We start from the raw sequence: 18,459 nt of genomic DNA, 5'->3' as shown, positions 1-18,459 counted from the left end.
TTCATTGCTTCCTCAGCTGCTAAAATGGGGGGAGACAGTGTGGCCCTCCTCAGGTTGCTGTGTGTTCTCAATGAGATCAATGCTTCCATGTGTGCAGTGCGTGAGCAAACAGGTGGCTCTCCCCTTTTACACCTCCCACTACGGGTATCGGCCTCATTGGTCATAAGTCTTCTATGATGAGACTGTGCATGACTGTCAGGCCAGCATGCCCTTGAACCTCAGCCCCACCATGTACCACAGCTGCCTCTTGTGGAGCTGTTAGAACCCTTCCAGCCCTTGTCTTACGGAGATGATGAGATTTCTTCTCCTGCTAGACTGTGAGAATTACAGTGAGCTAACCCACATGCTCACGGCTGCTACTAGTACTGTTGCAGTTCATAGTCCCCTCACTAAAAACACGCCCTGACTATGGTATTCTTTCTTTTCTTAACATATATTTTTAATTTTTTAATTACTTATTTGATAGAAAGAGGTAGATAGAGATTGGGCACGCCAGGGCCTTCAGCCACTGCAAACAAACTCCAGATGCTTGCCTCACCTTATGAATCTGGCTTACGTAGGTCCTGGGGAATTGAACCTGAGTCCTTTGGCTTTGCAGGCAAGCACCTTAACTGCTAAACCATTTCTCCGGCCCTGACTCTGGAATTCTGAGCAGCCTTTTAGATTTAGTTTTCCTAACGCAGGTGTTGAAGGGTCCAGAAACCTATTCCTTGGACGTTGCCTGGCTTATCACAGCAGACCTACTATGGGACCTTGTCTGGGAGATAAAAGCTCAAGCAGGCTCCTCGCCTAAAGACAGAACCTCGGCCTGGGCAACACTAGAGCACCTTTTCTCAGGAACTCTACGCAGACTAACAGCAGGACTCAGCCAGCACCGTGTCCTGATCCTGGGGTGCTCCTGCTGTAGTACCTAGTCACTGTAAGCACTTCCGTGACTTTCTGCCAGCAGTTGTCATTCCTGAGGAGGGAGCTCTTGAATTTTGCCTTTATTTGTGCTTCAAAAACATGGAATTAGATACATAGTAAATGTGGTCATGTTTGTTTAATCTTTAGATTAAGAAGGTGTGACATTGCATACATGGGTAACAGTGAGGCAACAGTGGGAGGAGAGATGACATTTGTATGTATTGGGAAGGTCAGCCCTTGAGGTAATTAGGCCCCAACACTTTGGACACCCATGTGTGTCTCATGTTTGCTTCTCCCATGGACATCAGGAACAATGCTAGTTGGGCATCCTCTCTGGGAGGGCTGGGGAAATGGTTATGCAGCTCTTGTGTTGCGTTCAGATGGGGTCCTGCTGCAGAGAGGCCTTGAGTAGAAGAAGCAGGTGAGGCCGCCTGGGAAGAAGGTGCTCAGGCATGCTCTTGTCTTGTTGTGAGGTGGGGCTGGTACAGCCTGTTGCTGATACCTTCCAGGGACAGCTGGGTGCTAGCTATACTAATTCCTGCTTACTTAAGGCATTGTTTATAGTCAGTGTCTCAGTCTTTAGTAAATTTCTTCTCTCATATAGGCCTGGAATTCACTTTGGTAGCATAAACCACAGAATTTATGATGTCTAAACATCTCTGTCCTCATTGTTAGAATGTGAACAGAATTAATGTCCCCCAAACACATTACGTGCCCAGACTGTCACCATTAAGAGCTGGCAGGGTTGGCCACTCTCCCCATGAAGAGCAGGCAGCTGGTGCGGTGTTCATACACTAGAAACAGGAATGGGCGATCAACAGTGAAGCGGACTTGGGTAGACAATGGCATGAACCCCACTGTGGTCACAGCTGCAGCTTGGGTGCCCTCTTCATTCACTGTGATGGTGCCTTGATGCTTGAACTGTTTCAAATTGGAAAGGAAAGTGTCAGCTTCTGTAGGTTGGCAACAGAGGGATAGATAGAGCATCTAGTAGAAGCTATTTTTTTCGGAGAAAGATATAGAAACCTTACAAAAAGCAAAAAAAAAAAAATCATATGTAGTCAAAATGGACCATAAATTGGTCTTTCAGGGACTAGAGAGGTGGCTCAGCAAGGTTCTTGCTTGCATTGTCTGCCAGCCTAGGGCTCAAGTCCTCAACCATCCTCATAAAGCCAGCTTAATTTGTTTATAGTGACACATAATGTCTACAAATAAATAATTTTTAGTATGATCTTTCAGCACTAGTCAGACATGGTAGTTGCAGTTGGTCTGTGTCATACCAGAAATAATTGCCTTTTAAGTTCTAGAACTATGTTCCCTCTTGGCTGTATATGTAGCCTAAGAGGCTAATATGGCCACTCCAGCCTACCCAGAAGGTCAGGGGCCTGGACCTGATATAGCACTTGTCCTGGTGTTCACTGTCTTGCTGTGTTAGTTTGTTCAGTTAATCAAGCTTATAGTGCAGTTTCTGTGTGTGTTTAATGGGTCCTGCACTAGTCCACTGAGCAGAGCTGTTTCATCAAATGGAGCCATGCATATCCCTTTGATTGGTGTCAATAGGAGTGAGGATTACTCCAAGGCTACTTCTCTGATCCCTCTGCTCACAAACATGTGGCTGATAAACTGTCCCCTGAGCACTTTGTGCCACATTCAGACATGGGAGAACACCCTTCCTCAGCACCTCTATCTAGGAAGGCAGGCGAGGCTGTGCCAAGGCAGACCCTGGAGACTGCCATGGAGGGAGTAGTTACCAGGTCTATGGTGATTCTCTGCTCTGAGATGCCCGACATGTTGCCATTTTTGTTGAACATCTCTGTGATCCCCATGGACTTCAGGGCCTCCACAAGGTTGTAGTTCTTCTCGAGCTTAAACTTGGGCAGAAGCACCTCTCGAGTTCTAGTTGGAGAAGAAGGGGGAGCAATTTTATGAACACAAATTGCAAAGTAATTACATTTTTCCTGCTAAATATGCATGGTCTGAGATGGCTTGCATTTTCCACAGAATTGACATAGTACTTAAAATGTACATCTTTGGGCTTGGGAGGTAGTTCAGTTGGTATAAAAACCTGAGTTTGATCCCCAGAACCTATGTGTATGTGTGTGTGGTATGATGGTGTGCACTTGCAATCTCAACAGTAGGGAGCTGGAGACAGGAATATCCCAGTGGCTTGCTGGCCAGCCTAGCCTATTTGCAAGTGCCATGCTAGTGAAAGACCCTGTCTCACTGAAGGTGGATAGAGCCTCAGAAACAAGCAGCACACCAGCGGGAATGTATGCCTGTTTACAGTGTATACCCGCATACTGTCAGTTGAGAATTTTGGACAACCACCCACACTGTATCAGTCCTTTGCTTCCCTGGGTTCCATTAGCCATAGATAGCTTACACATTGGGAAAAACTGAATCTATTGAACATGTAGAGATGTTGTATTCTGTGTTTCTTAAGCAAGACAGAACAGCTATTTGCATCATACTTTTATTTGTTTGTTGTTGTTTTTTGAGGTAGGTTTTCACTCTAGCCCAGGCTAACCTGGAATTCACTATGTACTCTCAGGATGGCCTTGAACTCACAGTGATCCTCCTACCTCTGCCTTCCAAGTGCTGGGATGAAAGGCGTGTACCGCCACACCTGGCTTGCATAGCACTTTTATTGTATGAGATATTATAAGATAGAGGTACCATAGTGTGTGGGAGGATATAAGGAACTTGATTTTTGGTATCCATGGTGAAGAATTCCTGGAACCAATCCCCAGAGAATACTTGAGGGATAATTATACATAAAGTTGAGGATTTTGGCTACTGTGGTTCAAGTATTTCTCATTTTGGTAATTAAGGAGTTGAAGGGCTGGAGAGATGGCTCATGACAGAGGCACTTGCCTAGCATGTTAGACACCCTGGGTTCAACCCCCAGCAGTACAAAAAATATAAAGAATAAAAAGAACTCGGGCTAGCCAGTGCTCACACCAGTAATCCCTGAGACAAGCAGGTCACCACAAGTTGGAGGCTCACCTGGGCTATATAATGAATTCCAGAGCAGCCTGGGCTACAGAGTAAGACCTTGTATATATATTAAAAGGAAAGAAAATAGCCGAGTGTGGTGGCACACACCTTTAATCCCAGCACTTGGGAAGCAGAGGTAGGAGGATCGCTGTGGGCTCGAGGCTACCCTGAAAATACATAGTGAATTCCAGATCAGCCTGGGCCAGAGTGAGACCCTACCTCAAGAAACAAACAAACAAAAAAGGCTGGGCATGGTGGCATATGCCTTTAATCTTAGCACTTGGGAGGCAGACGTAAGATGATCACCATGAGTTTGAGGCCACCCTGAGACTGTATAGTGAATTCCAGATCAGCCTGGACCAGAGTGTGACCTTGGAGGGGGAAAAAAAAAAAAGGCCAGGGCTTCAGTACCCCCTGCCATGCCAGCCCAGCCCCTGGGAACTCAGAAGAACAAACATTCAAAGTACCTGTTAGTCATGCTTTTTTGCCATCTCTCCACTACCTGGGGAGCCAGCTGTGCTTCAAGGGTCTTCATCCCCGACAGCTTGTGCGGGACTACAATTAGCATGCTGATGCCCCCCACATACTCCAGCTGGAGGATATCACAATCCAACTCCTGGTCATTTGCTGCAAGGAAGTTCCCTTTGGTCTGCATCATGGGGACTTTGACCACCTCTCGTTCATTAAGTCGGAAGTTGTGATTGTGTGTCATCTCCACTGGGAATTTATTCACCCAGGTTCCTGAAAAGTCAAAAGGAGACTGTATTTTTTTTTTAATATTTTGTTTATTTATTTGAGAGAGAGGGAGAGAAAGAAGAACATACAGAGAAAGAGAGAATGGGCATACCAGGGCCTCTAGCCACTACAAATGAACTCCAGATATATGTGCCCCCTTGTGCATCTGGTTTACATGGATCCTGGGGAATCGAACTGGGGTCCTTAGGCTTCATAGGCAAACACCTTAACTGCTAAGCTATTTCCCCAGCCAGAGACTGTAGTTATTAAAATGTTGCTTTAGAGCACTGGTTTTCACTCTTGAGCTTTCATCTAAATCCCTTAGAGGGCTTTGCAGGATTGATCCCTAGTATCTAACCCCAAGGTCTGTTTGGGGCTGAGAATTTGAATTTCTTTTTATCTCTTTAAATTGACAACTTCTATGCATACATATAATGTACCCTGATCTGTAAACCTCCCACTAACCTCCTTTGCCTTTGTCCCTTACCCCAAGCACCCTCTCCTTTCCAAGTAGTCCCTCTTTGTTTTGTCTTTCTTTCCCTCTTTGAGAATTTGATAAAAATTTAAAGTTTATTTAATGGCAAGAAGAGAGAGAGAGGAAAAAAAAAAAGAGAGAGAGAAACAGAAAAAATGGGCATGCCAGAGCATCCAGCCAGACTTCAGATGCATGTGCCATTTTGTGCATCTGGCTTTATGTGGGTACTGGGGAATAGAGCTTGGTTCATTAGGTTCTACAGGCAAGTAGCCCAAGAATTTATTTTATTTTTTCTTTTTGTTTGGTTTTTCAAGATAGGGTCTCACTCTACTCCAGGCTGACCTGGAATTCACTGTGTAGTCTCAGGGTGGCCTCGAAGTCTTGGCGATCCTCCTACCTCTGTCTCCCAAGTACTGAGATTAAAGGCATGCACCACTAAGCCTGGCTTAATTTTTTTGGGTTTTTTTGTTTGTTTGTTTATTATCAAACAGACAGCATGCCTCTTTAATTTGTCACTTAACATTTTCATATAACATTTACTTCAACAGTAATGAGAATTTATACTCTAAAAAAGATTCATAATAATATGATTAGCGTCAATATATTACCTCATAAAGATAAAGTTTCAAGTTATGCAAATGACAGATTGAACTATATTTTAATGTTTCTTTCCATCTTCTTCCTCTTTATATATTCCTCCTTTTATTTTTGCTCACAATATTTAGTTCACCTAATTCTTGATATTTGATTTACTGGTTGATGTTACTATCTCTAAGATTATTACACTGTTTTTAAGGTACTTCTTTTTATATGAAAAAATCAAGAAGCTTACATATTTGCAGAGATCTGAGAACACATTCCCTTTCTTCTTAAATGTGGTTGGCTATACCCTAACTCACTATGCTTCCAGAATGTGAAATTACTTTCTTTTTTTTAAAATTTATTTATTTATTTGAGAGTGACAGACACAGAGAGAAAGACAGATAGAGGAAGAGAAAATGGGCGCGCCAGGGCTTCCAGCCTCTGCAAACGAACTCCAGACGCGTGCGCCCCCTTGTGCATCTGGCTAACGTGGGACCTGGGGAACCGAGCCTCGAACTGGGGTCCTTAGGCTTCACAGGCAAGCGCTTAACCGCTAAGCCATCTCTCCAGCCCCTGAAATTACTTTCTTAAACACACACCTGAACATCAGTCTTTCCAGAATCTCTTAAACACATTTATCTGAAATGTTGCTGTTGGACACTGAGGTAAAATGGCATAGCTATTAATTTTTTTTTATTTTAATTGTTTTAGAGCAAAAGAGAGAGGAGAGATAGAGAATTGGCATGCCAAGGCCTCAGCCACTGAAATCAAATTCCAGACACTTGTGCCACCTAGTGGGAATGTCTAGAATTCATTTGCAGTGGCTAGAAGCCCTGGCACACCCATATTTCTCTCTCTCTCTCTCTCTCTCTCTCTCTCTCTCTCTCTCACACACACACACACACACACACACACACACACACATACACAAATTAAGTACTTTACATTGTCTCAGTTTGGATTTCAAGCAACTACGAAATGGGTGACTTTTATTTTTATCCCCCTTTATGGATAAGGTAGCAGAGATACAGTGAAGTAAAGTAACTTGTACAGAGTTTCCTGATGGGGGGTTGAGCATCCGGAACAAGAAAAGTAGGACTATTTGTGACAGAAGTTTAAACACCAGAAAGCTCCTACATGCCTGATCGTCATAGCTCAACTGCCTCCTCTGAGTCAGTTTCACCCAGGGCAGGGTTTTGCTTTTTTTTTTTTTTAATCACATTGCATTTATTCATTCAGTACAGTAAATAACACCAAAGCAGCCAACAGTTCAACAGCTTGTAAAATACCTCATTTAGCTCTTGTGGCTCTCAACTAGGCTACTGATTGATATGCCAGCATCTCTCAAATTAGAAAGTGAGACAGTGCTCCAGGTGTGGTGGCACACACCTTTAATCCCAGCATTGGGAGGCAGAGGCAGGAGGTTCGCCGTGTTTGAGGTCAGCCTGAGCTAGAGTGAGACCCTACCTTGAAAAAAAAGAAAAAGAGAGTGAGATAATGCCCAACTATTTTTATTCTGTTTTTATTGTTTGGTTGGCTGCTTTTATTGCTGTGGTTCAGTTTGGTTTATAGAATGAAAGTGTTAACATGGTTAACTTCTCTTGACTTCTAGAATTTTCTTTGGGAAGAACATGGCTGTCACTATGTTGAAGATCACCTAGAGCTTCTGTCTTTTTAATAATATTTTAAAATGTATTTTTATTTATTTATGAGGGAGAGGGAGAGAAAGGGAGGGAGGGAATCAGGGCCTCCTGCCACTGCAAACAAACTGCAGATGTATATGCCACTTTCTGCATCTGGCGTTATGTGAGTACTGTGGAATCAAACTTGGGTTATTAGGCTTCGCAGGCACATGCCTTAACCACTGAACCATCTCTTCATCCCAACTTTTTTTTTTTCTAGGTAGGGTATCTCTCTAGTCCAGGCTGACCTGAATTCACTCTGTAATCTCAGGGTGGCCTCCATGGAGGTGTCCATGGAGACTTGGTTGGATTAGGTGAAGCAACTGCTCCAAGGTGATAGGAAAGGCAGACACCTTCACACCTCAGGGTGACAGTGGGTGTCTGTTCAAGATGGGAGAATCATGCATGCTGGCATCTCCACAACCCTGCCCTCAGGCTGATAAATTAGCCTTGTGTTTCAGAGGTCTAGGTTAATGCAAAGGTTGAGGGAAACCTGGGGGCACCTAACAAACTGTTAAGATCCTAAGGGCATTTGGTGCTGCCAAAATGTCTCTCACTGGCCTGTTCAGAAAAGATTACTAAACGTGGGCTAAATGGTTCCAACACAACTGTACATACGTCACATCGTATTGGAATCCACATTTCTGTTCCCTAAAGTTCACTGTGCCCTCACTGTCACACACAGGGCCAGGTGCCCTACAGCCTGTCACAGTAAGTGAGATCGCTGTCATGATAAAGATGAGGAAAGCAGTCACAGACCTGCTGACTGACAGAGAAGTGGTGGAGCCAGGATGGAGATTCTTGTTTGTGCAATTCTAAAACTTGTACTTAGAACCAGCAATGAGAAGGAGAGCATATTTCTTCCTATGTATGTGTGTGTCCATGTCCATCGAGTGCCTGTTGTGTGTGGCTCTGTGTGGAAGCCTATGGGCACTCTAGGCTGCCCTGTACTTGTAGCCTGTCTCATCCTGCCAGAATACCTATCTCACTGAGAGTCAACCAAGCACCAAGAGGGTGTGCTGACATGGCAGGAAGCATTGGCCTACCAACAACTATGCTGTCACAGGTATGCAGTAGTAAGTGGTGGCATGTTACGATGGTAGTTCTGAAGCTGAGCAATCTTCACGTCTACCCTTCAGCCTAGAGAGTAAGGTAAAGGTCAGGCTTCACTAAGAGATCTGGATTCTGGCTGTAATCCCAGAACTCAGGAAGTGGAGGCAGAGGGTCCTGAGTTCCAGGTCAACCTGGGCTACATAGCAAAACCTGGTATCAAAAAATAAAATAGCCAGGTATGGTGGTATATGCCCTTAATCCCAGCATTTGGGATGCAGAGGTAGGAGGATTTCTGTGAGTTCAAAGCTACCCTGAGACTGGGTCTAATGTGGAAGAGGTGGCGGAAAGAATGTAAGAGCCAAAGGAAGGGTTGGACTCCTTACAGTGCACTCCCTCCAGACAAAAAATTGGCCTCGACAGTAAGTTAAAAAGGAGACATAAAGGGTAGAGAAAGGAAGGGAGGAGGATACTTTATAGGTTGATATTGTATATATGTAATTACAATGATTGTAATGGGGAGGTAATATGATGGAGAATGGAATTTCAAATGGGAAAGTGTGGGGGTGGGGAGGGAGGGATTACCATGGGATATATTTTATAAACATGGAAAATGTTAATAAAAATTAAAAAAAAAATTAAATTAAAAAAAAAAAAAGAGGAGGAGGAGGAAGAAAGTGAGCAGGGAAGCACCATTCATGACTCTCTTGTTGGAGTATGGGCTGAATGTGACCACCCGCCTCAGGCTTTTGCTGCATGCCTTCCCCACCATGAGGGACTGTATATCCCCAGATTGTAAACTAATCCCCTTCTCCCCTCATGTTGCTTCTTGACAGGCATTTTGTGGTTGCAACAAGGAAAAGAATTGATATAGAAATGTGGTACTGAGAAGTGAGGCCATTCCTGTGATAAACTGACCTGAGATTTGTAAAAAAAAAAAAAAAAAAAAAAAATTGGCCTCGATATCCATGACCTCATAATGCCTGACACTACCTACATAAGTCCATCATAAGAGGAGGGAAGGATCATGGCATCCAAATAGAGGAGAGACTTATTGAGATGGGGACTGGATGTGATGGAGAAGGGAATTTCAAAGGGGAAAGGGGGGGGAGAGGGTATTACCTTGGGATATTTTTTATAATCATGGAAAATGTTTAATAAAATTGAGAAAGAAAAAAAAAAACTACCCTGCGACTACGTAGTGAATTTTAGGTCAGCCTGGGCTATAGCAAGACCCTACCTTGAAAAACCAGTAAAATAAAATAAAAGAGGAGTGGTATGCTGGCTCAGCAGTTAAAGGTGCTTGCGTGCAAAACCTATTGGCCTGGGCTGAATTCCCCTGTACCTATATAGAGCCAAACCACAAGATGTGGTACATGTGCCTGGAATACATGTACACATGCAAACAAGTTAAGATATTTTATTTTATTTAATATTATTTATTTATTTGGGAGCTACAGATAGAGAGAGAGAGGGAGACAGAGAGAGAGAGATAGAGATTGGGCTCACCAGGGCTTCCAGCCACTGCAAATGAACTCCAGTCACATGCGCCCCCTTGTGCATTTAGCTAATGTGGGTCCTGGGGAATCGAGCCTTGAACCAGTGTCCTTCGGCTTCACAGGCAAGTGCTTAACCGCTAAGCCATTTCTCCGGCCCAGTTAAAATATTTTAAATAAATAAAATTGAGTTCTGGTCATGATGGCACACACCTTTAATCCTAGCACTCAGGAAGCTCCAGAACAACCTGGGCTAGAGTGAGATTCTACCTTGGAAAAAGAAAAAACCACACAGTAAATAAATACACTGGGTTGGAGAAGATGGCTCAGTGATTAAAGGCACTTACTTGCAAAGCCTTATGCCTCTTTTTGCATCTGGTTTACAAGGGTGTCTTGGGAAATTGAACCCAGTTAAGAAAACCATTGAGCCCTCTTCCCAGCCCCTCTATTAACCATTATATCTTAAGCAACTATTCTGACATAGGCATGAAAGCACTGTTTATCTCCCTCTAGTCCAGGCTGACCTGGAACTCACTCTGGAGTCTCAGGCTGCCATTGAACTCACAGTGATCCTGATCCTCCTCCCTCTGCCTCCCAAGTGCTAGGATTAAAGGTGTGAGGTACCACACTCAGCCTTTTTTAACTTTCTTGTTTTTTGTTTTTCGAGGCTAGAATTCACTCTATAGTCTCAGGGTGGTCTCAAATTCATGGTGATCCTCCTACTTCTGCCTTACAAGTACTGGAACTAAAGGCATACGCCACCACGTCTGGCACATGAAGATGCTTTTTAAGGACACTATTACCTCTCACCTACATGCACATGCATGTGTGTGTGTGCGCACACACACATACACAAGATTGTTGGCATATCAGGAAAAAGGAGCCTGGATTTATAAAATCTAAGATAATTTTTTTTGTTTGTTTTGAGGCAGGGTCTCACTTTAGCCCAGGCTGCCCAGGAACATACTCTGTAGCCCAGGATAGCCTTTTACGTGCTAGGATTATAAGCATACCCAGTTAAATTTTTAATTTTTTAATTTTTTTTTATTTTTTGAGGTAGGGTCTCACCCTAGTCCAGGCTGACCTGGAATTCATTCTGTACTCTCAGGGTGGCCTCACGGTGATCCACCTACCTTTTCCTCCTGAGTGCTGGGATTAAAGGCATACGCTACCATGCCCAGTGCTATTTTTTTTTATTATTTTTATTTATTTATTAGAGAGAAAGGAAGAGAAAGAGAGAATGGGCATGACAGGGCCTCTAGCCACTGCAGATAAACTCCAGATGCATGTACCACCTTGTGCATCTGGCTTACATGGGACCTGGAGAATCAAACCTGGGTTCTTAGGCAAGTGCCATAATCACTAAGCTATCTATCCAGCCTTCAGTTAATTTTTATTTACTTATTTGAAAGAGAGATAGACAGAGAGTGAGAATAGGTGTACCAAGGCCTCTTGCCAGTGCAAATGAACTCCCAAATACATGCTCCACTTTGTGCACCTAGCTTTATGTGGGTACTGAGGAATTGAATCCATGCTTGTTAGGCTTTGTAAACAAGTGCCTTGAACCACTGAGCCATCTCCCCAGCTCCAGATGTATTTCTTGAGTCTTTTCATTCTCCTGCTCACTGATAATTGGGCAAGAAGATGAAACCTAAATTCACACGGGCCAAATGTTAGAGTTTTTACTGTATTATTTCTTCCAGCTTAATCAGATAGTCCAGGGCTGGAGAGATAGCTTAGTGGTTAAGGTGCTTACCTGTGAAGCCTAAGGACCCAGGTTTGATATAAGCCAGATACACCAGGTGACACATGCATCTGGAGTTTTTTTGCAGTTGTTAGGGGCCCTGGAACACCCATTCTCTCCCTTGAATAATTTTTGGTGGTTGTTTTTTGTTTTTCAAGGTAGGGTCTCACTCTAGCAAAGGGTGACCTAGAATTCACTGTGTAGGCTCAGGGTAGCTTCAAACTCATGGTGATCCTCCTACCTCTGCCTCCTGAGTGCTGGGATTAAAAGTGTGTGTCACCACACCCGGCTTTAAAATATTTTTTAAAATTTATAAAAGATAGTCTGCCTTGGTAGTACCCCTTGCTGTCCACACCCCCAGGGTGTCCTCTTTTCATCTTTTTGTGTTGGTGGCTTTGTATGTGAAACAAGGGTCCCAACAGCCATCTGGCATCATATGTGAAAATGCAGTAAATGTAAAGCAGTGTTCGTGCTCAGCCATTACCTCACGATGATCTTCCCTGTCACCTGTTGTCTTAAATAAGTTACAGCTAGAATGCAGTTCTTGTGTCCTAAAAACATGCATTGTGAGCTTGCTTTGAGAACCATAAAGCTACGTCTTACCTTTAAAGTAGATGCAGTTTAGAATCATCATCTGAGTAGCAGGGTCTACGTCCTCCAGAGCTGCTTTTATGAGACCCTTGGTGAGCTTCAGAATGTGGTTGTTGGCCCTCAATATGAAGGCAGGGTCTGAGAAGTCAGCTACCTGTGCCTCAGCAAAGTAAAACTCTCTCATTTTAGCTTTGAAGTCATCACAGATGGGAAACTGCTTTTGGACATAAAGGTCATTGACTGACCTGAGGGTATACCCAAAGTTCCTTCTGAAGAGGCGATGGGTCAGCTTGCGGAAGAGATTGTGAATTGTAGTGATCTCATACTTGCTGCTGGCATTGACAAAATCTTTAAAATGCAGAACCGAGTGCACCTGTTCATGGGTCTCTCCCTTCAGGCCCAAGGAAATCATCCCCATTGCAGTAGAAATGCCAACAGGAGCTATGAAAATGTTATCAGACGTGGGGCCCTGTCCCTTCAGTGCTCGGTAGAGGTTAAAGGCAAACTTTGCGTTGAGGATGTTAAGACGCTGGATCCGACTCTTGCCTTGGAAAAGCTGCAGGATGTCCTCAGCACTTGATTCTGCGTCTGTTGGGGAGACCGCGTCAACAATGTCAATGTAGTCGTCATCTTCTCTGAATAGCTTCTCCAGGTCCAAGTAGTCATCCTCCTCCTCCCCCTCTGGAATCCAGTCATTGGTGACTGTATTTTCTTTATGAAAGTCAGCAGGCAGAAGAGGCAGGCTCAGGTTGTCACTGTTTATCTGCTCAGCAAAGCCTTGGCTCCCACCACACACAGACAAGATGAGAGAAACAAGAAGGGCATAGAATGGGCGTTTCATTTTGGTAGAGCTGAAGCTGGTAGAGAGAACAGGGAGCTGGATGAGCTAGAGCCTGGCGGGCCCCACCCTGCTAGCATCCATATCACAGGTTCCCCGTGGCCTAGACCAGAAAGAAGTCTTTCTCACAGCACCAGTTCTTAGCTGGTTTAGGATGCTGAATTTTAAAGAGAATCTGAAGAAAATAAGCATGTAACTAACATTGTGTGTGTTTCATAAGGCTCCTGGGTTCTATGGTCCCCTGGGTGCCGATCCTTTCCTTTTTAAAAAGAAAATTTATTTATTTCTAAGCAGAGAGGGAAAGAATAGGCATACCAGGGCTTCTAGCTATTGCACACAAACTCCAGATGCATTTGACTCTATGTGGGTGCTGGGGAATTGAACCCAAGTCATTAGGCTTTGCAGGCAAGCACCTTAATCACTTAGCCATCTCTCCAGCACCTCCTGTTTTAATTAACCACTGAGCCATCTCCCTAGTCCCACAAATCCTTACTTTAAAAAATACTGTTTTTATATTTGCAAGGAAAGAGAGAACGACCTCTCTCCAGGACCTCTAGCCACTACCAACACACTCCAGGCCCATCTGCCACCTTGTGCATCTGGCTTACATGGGTACTAGATAATCCGACCTAGGTCCTTAGGCTTTGCAGGCAAGTATCTTAACTGCTAAGCCATCTCTCCAGCCCTGTTTTTTGGGTTTTTAGGTAGGCTCTCACTCTGGCCCAGGCTGACCTGGAATTCACGATGTAGTCTCAGGGTGGCCTCGAACTCACGGCAATCCTCCTACCTCTGCCTCCTGAGTACTGGGATTAAAGGTGTGTACCACCACACCCATTATTTTTTTAAGAGTATGAGCACACCAGAATCTCCTGCCACAATAAAGGAACTCCAGACACATGCAACACTTTGTGCTTCTGGCCTTACATGGTATTGGGAAATCAAACCTGGGCCATAGACTTTGTAAACCAGTTACTTTAACCACTGGCCAATCTTTCCAGCCCTTTTGTTTGTTTGTTTGTTCATTTATTTTTCAAGGTTGGATCTCACTCTAGCCCAGGCTGACCTAGAATTCCCTATGTAGTCTCTGGGTGGCTTCAAACTCACAGCAGTCCTCCTACTTCTGCCCCTTGAGTGTTGGGATTAAATATTTGTGCCACCATGCCCAGCTAACAATATGTTTTTAAGATATGATTAGAAAGTTTGCTTTCCTAGGAACTTCATATATAGTGTGTTCTCACTATTTCATGGGGCAGAATTGGCATTTTTGGTCATATGTCAAAGCAGAATGTGCAGAAGTTATTATCTCTTCAGGCTCATTGTCTCCAGGCCAAAACTTAGCAAACAAGGGGAATAAAGTAGCTGCCTGTAGTGTTGGAAAATGTTTTCATTTTGAAATAACTTCAAATTTACAGAAAAGTTGAAAGAATAGAATAGTAGAGTAGCACCTATGTCTCCTTTTCCTGTCATTAGACTTTCGTATTTTAGGACACGTCTACATACATAGACATACATATGAATTAGCACATACACATTATTTCCCAATTAGATCTCTTAAAATCTTGTAGCCCTTCATAGTAATACTTCAATGAAATCACCTAAGAACAAAGGTATCCTCATGCTTAATCACCAGACAGCTACCCAATTTGAGGATAAAAAAATTCAAGGCAGGGAGCACACACAGGACCTCGGTTGGTTCCTTAACACCCTCCTGCCTCAGCCTTCCCATTGCCAGAATCCCGTGCTTGAGCCACTGCACCCAGCTTCCAGTTTGAAGATTTTATCATTGACACAGTATTTCATCTCTTCCACAGTTCCTATTCCAATCTTGTCAGTTATCTAATAGTGCAATTGTAGAATTTTTGTTGTCGTTTTTGAGATAGGGTCTCAATTGCCTCTGTAGTCCCAGGATGGCCTCAAACTCACAGTGATCCTTCTACCTCTGACTTGTGAGTGCTGGAATTAAAGGCTTGCACCACCATTCCTGGCTATAGAATTTATAGTAGATTAACAACAAAAGCCTTTCCCTTAGATAGGATAGGAAGCTTCTCACTTGTACTTCAATAAAGAAACCAGATTTCAATCTCTAAACACCAAAAATAAACACATATAATCAGCAGAAATACTGGAAACTGAGCTTACCTCTGCTTCTGAACACTGTCGTTGCAGAGATGAAACCAGACAGGGTCATCAGCCGGGTTTCAGTGTGAACTTTGGTGTTGAGCTGTTGTGTTTTCCAAAGTAAATATGTCCCAATTCAAATATCACTTAACTGGCTTTGTCAGCACAAACCCCTCAGCTGTATCTTTGATCTCTGCTTGTTGACCAGCTGCTTCCAGATTCCAGTTCTGTCTCTGAGGAATTCAACTTGCACTGTTGGGTTTTTTTTGTTTTTTTTTTTTTTGAGATAGGGTTTCACTCTAGCCCAGGCTGACCTAGAATTCACTATGGAGTCTCAGGGTGGCCTCGGAACTCACAACAATCCTCCTACCTCTGCCTCCCGAGTGCTGGGATTAAAGGTGTGCGTCACCATGCCCAGCTAGATTTGGGCTGAAGAGATGGCTCAGCAGTTTAGGCACTTGCCTGCAAAGCCTAATGACCCAGTAAACATATAAAGCCAGATGTACAAAGTGGCTCATGCATCTGGAATTTGTAGCAACTGAAGGCCCTGGTGCTCTTATATTCTCTCTCCCTCTCTTTGTTTCTACTTATAAATAAATAAAAATATATTTTAAAAAACCTATATTTCAACCCTTCTTGACACCTTAACTTTTTTAAAATTTTTATTTATTTATTTGAGAGAGAGAAAAAAAGTCAGACAGAGAGAGAATGGACACGCCAGGGCCTCCAGCCACTGCAAACGAACTCCAGACGCATGTGCCACCTTGTGCATCTGGCTTACGTGGTCTGGGGGAATCAAACCAAGGTCCTTTGGCTTTGCAGGCATGCGCCTTAACCACTAAGCCATTTCTCCAGCCCTTGACTTTTTTTTTTTTTCCTTGTCTGTTCCTCCACTTAAACATAATGGATTGTGGTGAGCCCTGTCATAAACAGAGCTGTCACACTAGCCCTGTTTCAAGGTTTGCCTCAAGGCTGCCTATTTTTTGGCTTTCTAGTGTTTTTTTTTGTTGTTGTTGTTTTGTTTTGTTTTGTTTTTCTTTCTTTTGAGATAGTCTCATTCTACTGGCCCAGGTAGACCTGGAATTCACTGGGTAGTCCAGGTTGGCCTTGAACGCATAGTGATCCCTCTACCTCAGCCACCTGAGGGCTGGGATTAAAAGCATGTACCATCCTGCCCATCATGCCAAGCTTTTTTTTTTTTTTCCCAGCTTTTTATACAAGAAGTCTAGATGTTTACAGAGAACTTGAAATAATTGAATGATTAACATCACATGTCATCCACTTACACAAAGGTTAATATTTTGCTGTATCTGTTTCATTACATGTGTGCATTGAAGGAACTGTGTCCTGGGATATTTTAATACCCTCTGGGCCCTGGAACTTGTGTCTCTTACTGGAAGAGGTCCCCTCTGTGTGCTGCACTGTCACTCCGGGGAAAACCAGTTATGCTTATAAGCAGACGTCTAGTCAAAATCAGATTTCTCATGGCCAGGCATGGTGGTGCCCGCCTTTAATCCCAGCACTTGGGAGGCAGAGGTAGAAGGATCGCCATGAGTTTGAGGCTACCCTGAGACTCCATTGTGAATTCCAGGTCAGCCTGAGCTAGAGTGAGACCCTACCTCAAAAAACCAAAAAAAAAAAAAAAAATCAGATTTCTCTGTTACTTCAAAAATGACTTAGCCAAGCATGGTGGCCCACGCCTTTAATCCCAGCACTTGGGAGGCAGAGGTAGGAGGATCACTGTGAGTTTGAGGCCACCCTGAGGCAGAAAGAGAGAGAGAGAATGGGCACATCAGGACCTCCAGCCACTGTAAACGAATTCCAGACTCTTGTGCCACCTTGTGCATCTGCCTTATGTGGGTACTGGGGAATCAAACCTGGGTTCTTATGCTTCTCAGGCAAGTGCCTTAACCAGTTAGCCATCTCTCCACCCCCCCTTAAATCTTTTTAGGGGTCAAGAGAAGGTAAATCTTGGGCATCTAGGTCCCAGATTCTTCTTTCTTTGCTCAAAGCACAGGAGGATCTCCCTGCACTAACCTGAAATAGCTTCATGATGTCTTCATCTCAGGAAACGTCAAAACATTGCTCAGACCTTCCTGAGACTACCTTCACCTTCCCTTTCTGGGGTCCAGATCATCTCTGCTGAGGTGATGGTCAGTGGGGCCAGGAGGGTCCTCTCAAACCTGGGTCTGAGGAGGAAGCCAAGGTGGTCAAGAGGGTGGGGTCAAGGTGGTCAGGGCAGATGAAGGCAGGGCCCCATACCACAGAGAGTGGAGTCACTTTCTCTTACCTATGTCCAGGCCTTGTCGGTCTTATTCGCCATATGGAGCTTCTGTTCTCTTTGGAGTGAAGCATTCTGAGAACTTGAACTCTTCCAGAACCTCTTGGTGACATTAATCTTGAAGCCCATTGAGTGTCCACTGTCACTTAGAACTGCATCTAGGCTAACCTATTACAAGTCAGTCCCACAGCCATTTATAGTTTCTCTCTGCGGTCATTGGCTGAACTAGAAGCTCTTTATCTGCTGCCTTTTTGTGGCTGTGTTTGTGTAGCCCTGGGTTTCCTGTCTGAGACTCCTTATCCACTACTGCCCTCCTCAGCACCTCTCAAGTCTTAGCCAGCTCTCTCCCATGTCACAGTACCATGGTGGTCCTCAAGGAGAGGTTGAGTCTTCTGCCACCCAGCCCTAAACTAGAACCAGCATGAATATGCTTATGACAGAACTACAGGAAATACACGGGTAACTCAAATGAAACAGAAATCATGGCTACTCAGCCACCCAGAAATAACCAGTATTAAGGACTACTTCCCAGGTGTGGTGGTGCACACCTTTAATCCCAGCACTGGGGAGCAAAGGTAAGAGGATCACTGTGAGTTCAAGGTCAGCCTGAGCTAGAGTGAGACCCTACCTTGGGGGGAAGCAATAGCTACATTTCATCTTTGTTCTGTGAAATTGCATTTACATTTATATTTTAAAATCTGAATCACTGATATACTTTGCTTTTTTTTTTAACTTGTCATGTGAGCACTACCTAGTACATGGTCTTAAAAAATAGGATCTTTAGCCGGGCGTGGTAGTGCACACCTTTAATCCCCGCACTGGGGAGGCAAAGGTAGGAGGATTGCTGTGAATTCGAGGCCAGCCTGAGAGTACATAGTGAATTCCAGGTCAGCCTGAGCTAGAGTGAGACCCTACCTCGGAAAACCAAATAAATAAATAAATAGGCTCTTTAAGAAAAATTGGT

General features: G+C 43.9%; 2 protein-coding genes across 3 annotated transcripts in view; one reads left to right on the top strand and one right to left on the bottom strand.

Annotated features, from left to right (window-relative positions):
• Positions 1–18,459, top strand: part of Pi4ka (phosphatidylinositol 4-kinase alpha) — a 136,022-nt gene that overhangs the window by 61,733 nt on the left and 55,830 nt on the right. The window lies entirely within an intron of this gene.
• On the bottom strand, positions 1,028–15,362 carry Serpind1 (serpin family D member 1). Its single transcript, XM_012951735.2, has 5 exons — positions 15,236–15,362; positions 12,271–13,115; positions 4,371–4,644; positions 2,658–2,802; positions 1,028–1,827 (listed from the first exon to the last, which is right to left on the bottom strand). Exons 2-5 carry the CDS (start codon positions 13,097–13,099, stop codon positions 1,636–1,638), a joined length of 1,440 nt encoding a protein of 479 aa, XP_012807189.1. The 5' UTR covers positions 13,100–13,115; positions 15,236–15,362; the 3' UTR covers positions 1,028–1,635.

The sequence above is a fragment of the Jaculus jaculus genome, chromosome 13, assembly GCF_020740685.1.
Source record: "Jaculus jaculus isolate mJacJac1 chromosome 13, mJacJac1.mat.Y.cur, whole genome shotgun sequence".
Lineage (NCBI taxonomy): Eukaryota > Metazoa > Chordata > Mammalia > Rodentia > Dipodidae > Jaculus > Jaculus jaculus.
Note: the sequence above shows the minus strand (reverse complement) of the source record. Positions and strands in the feature narration are given on the sequence as shown.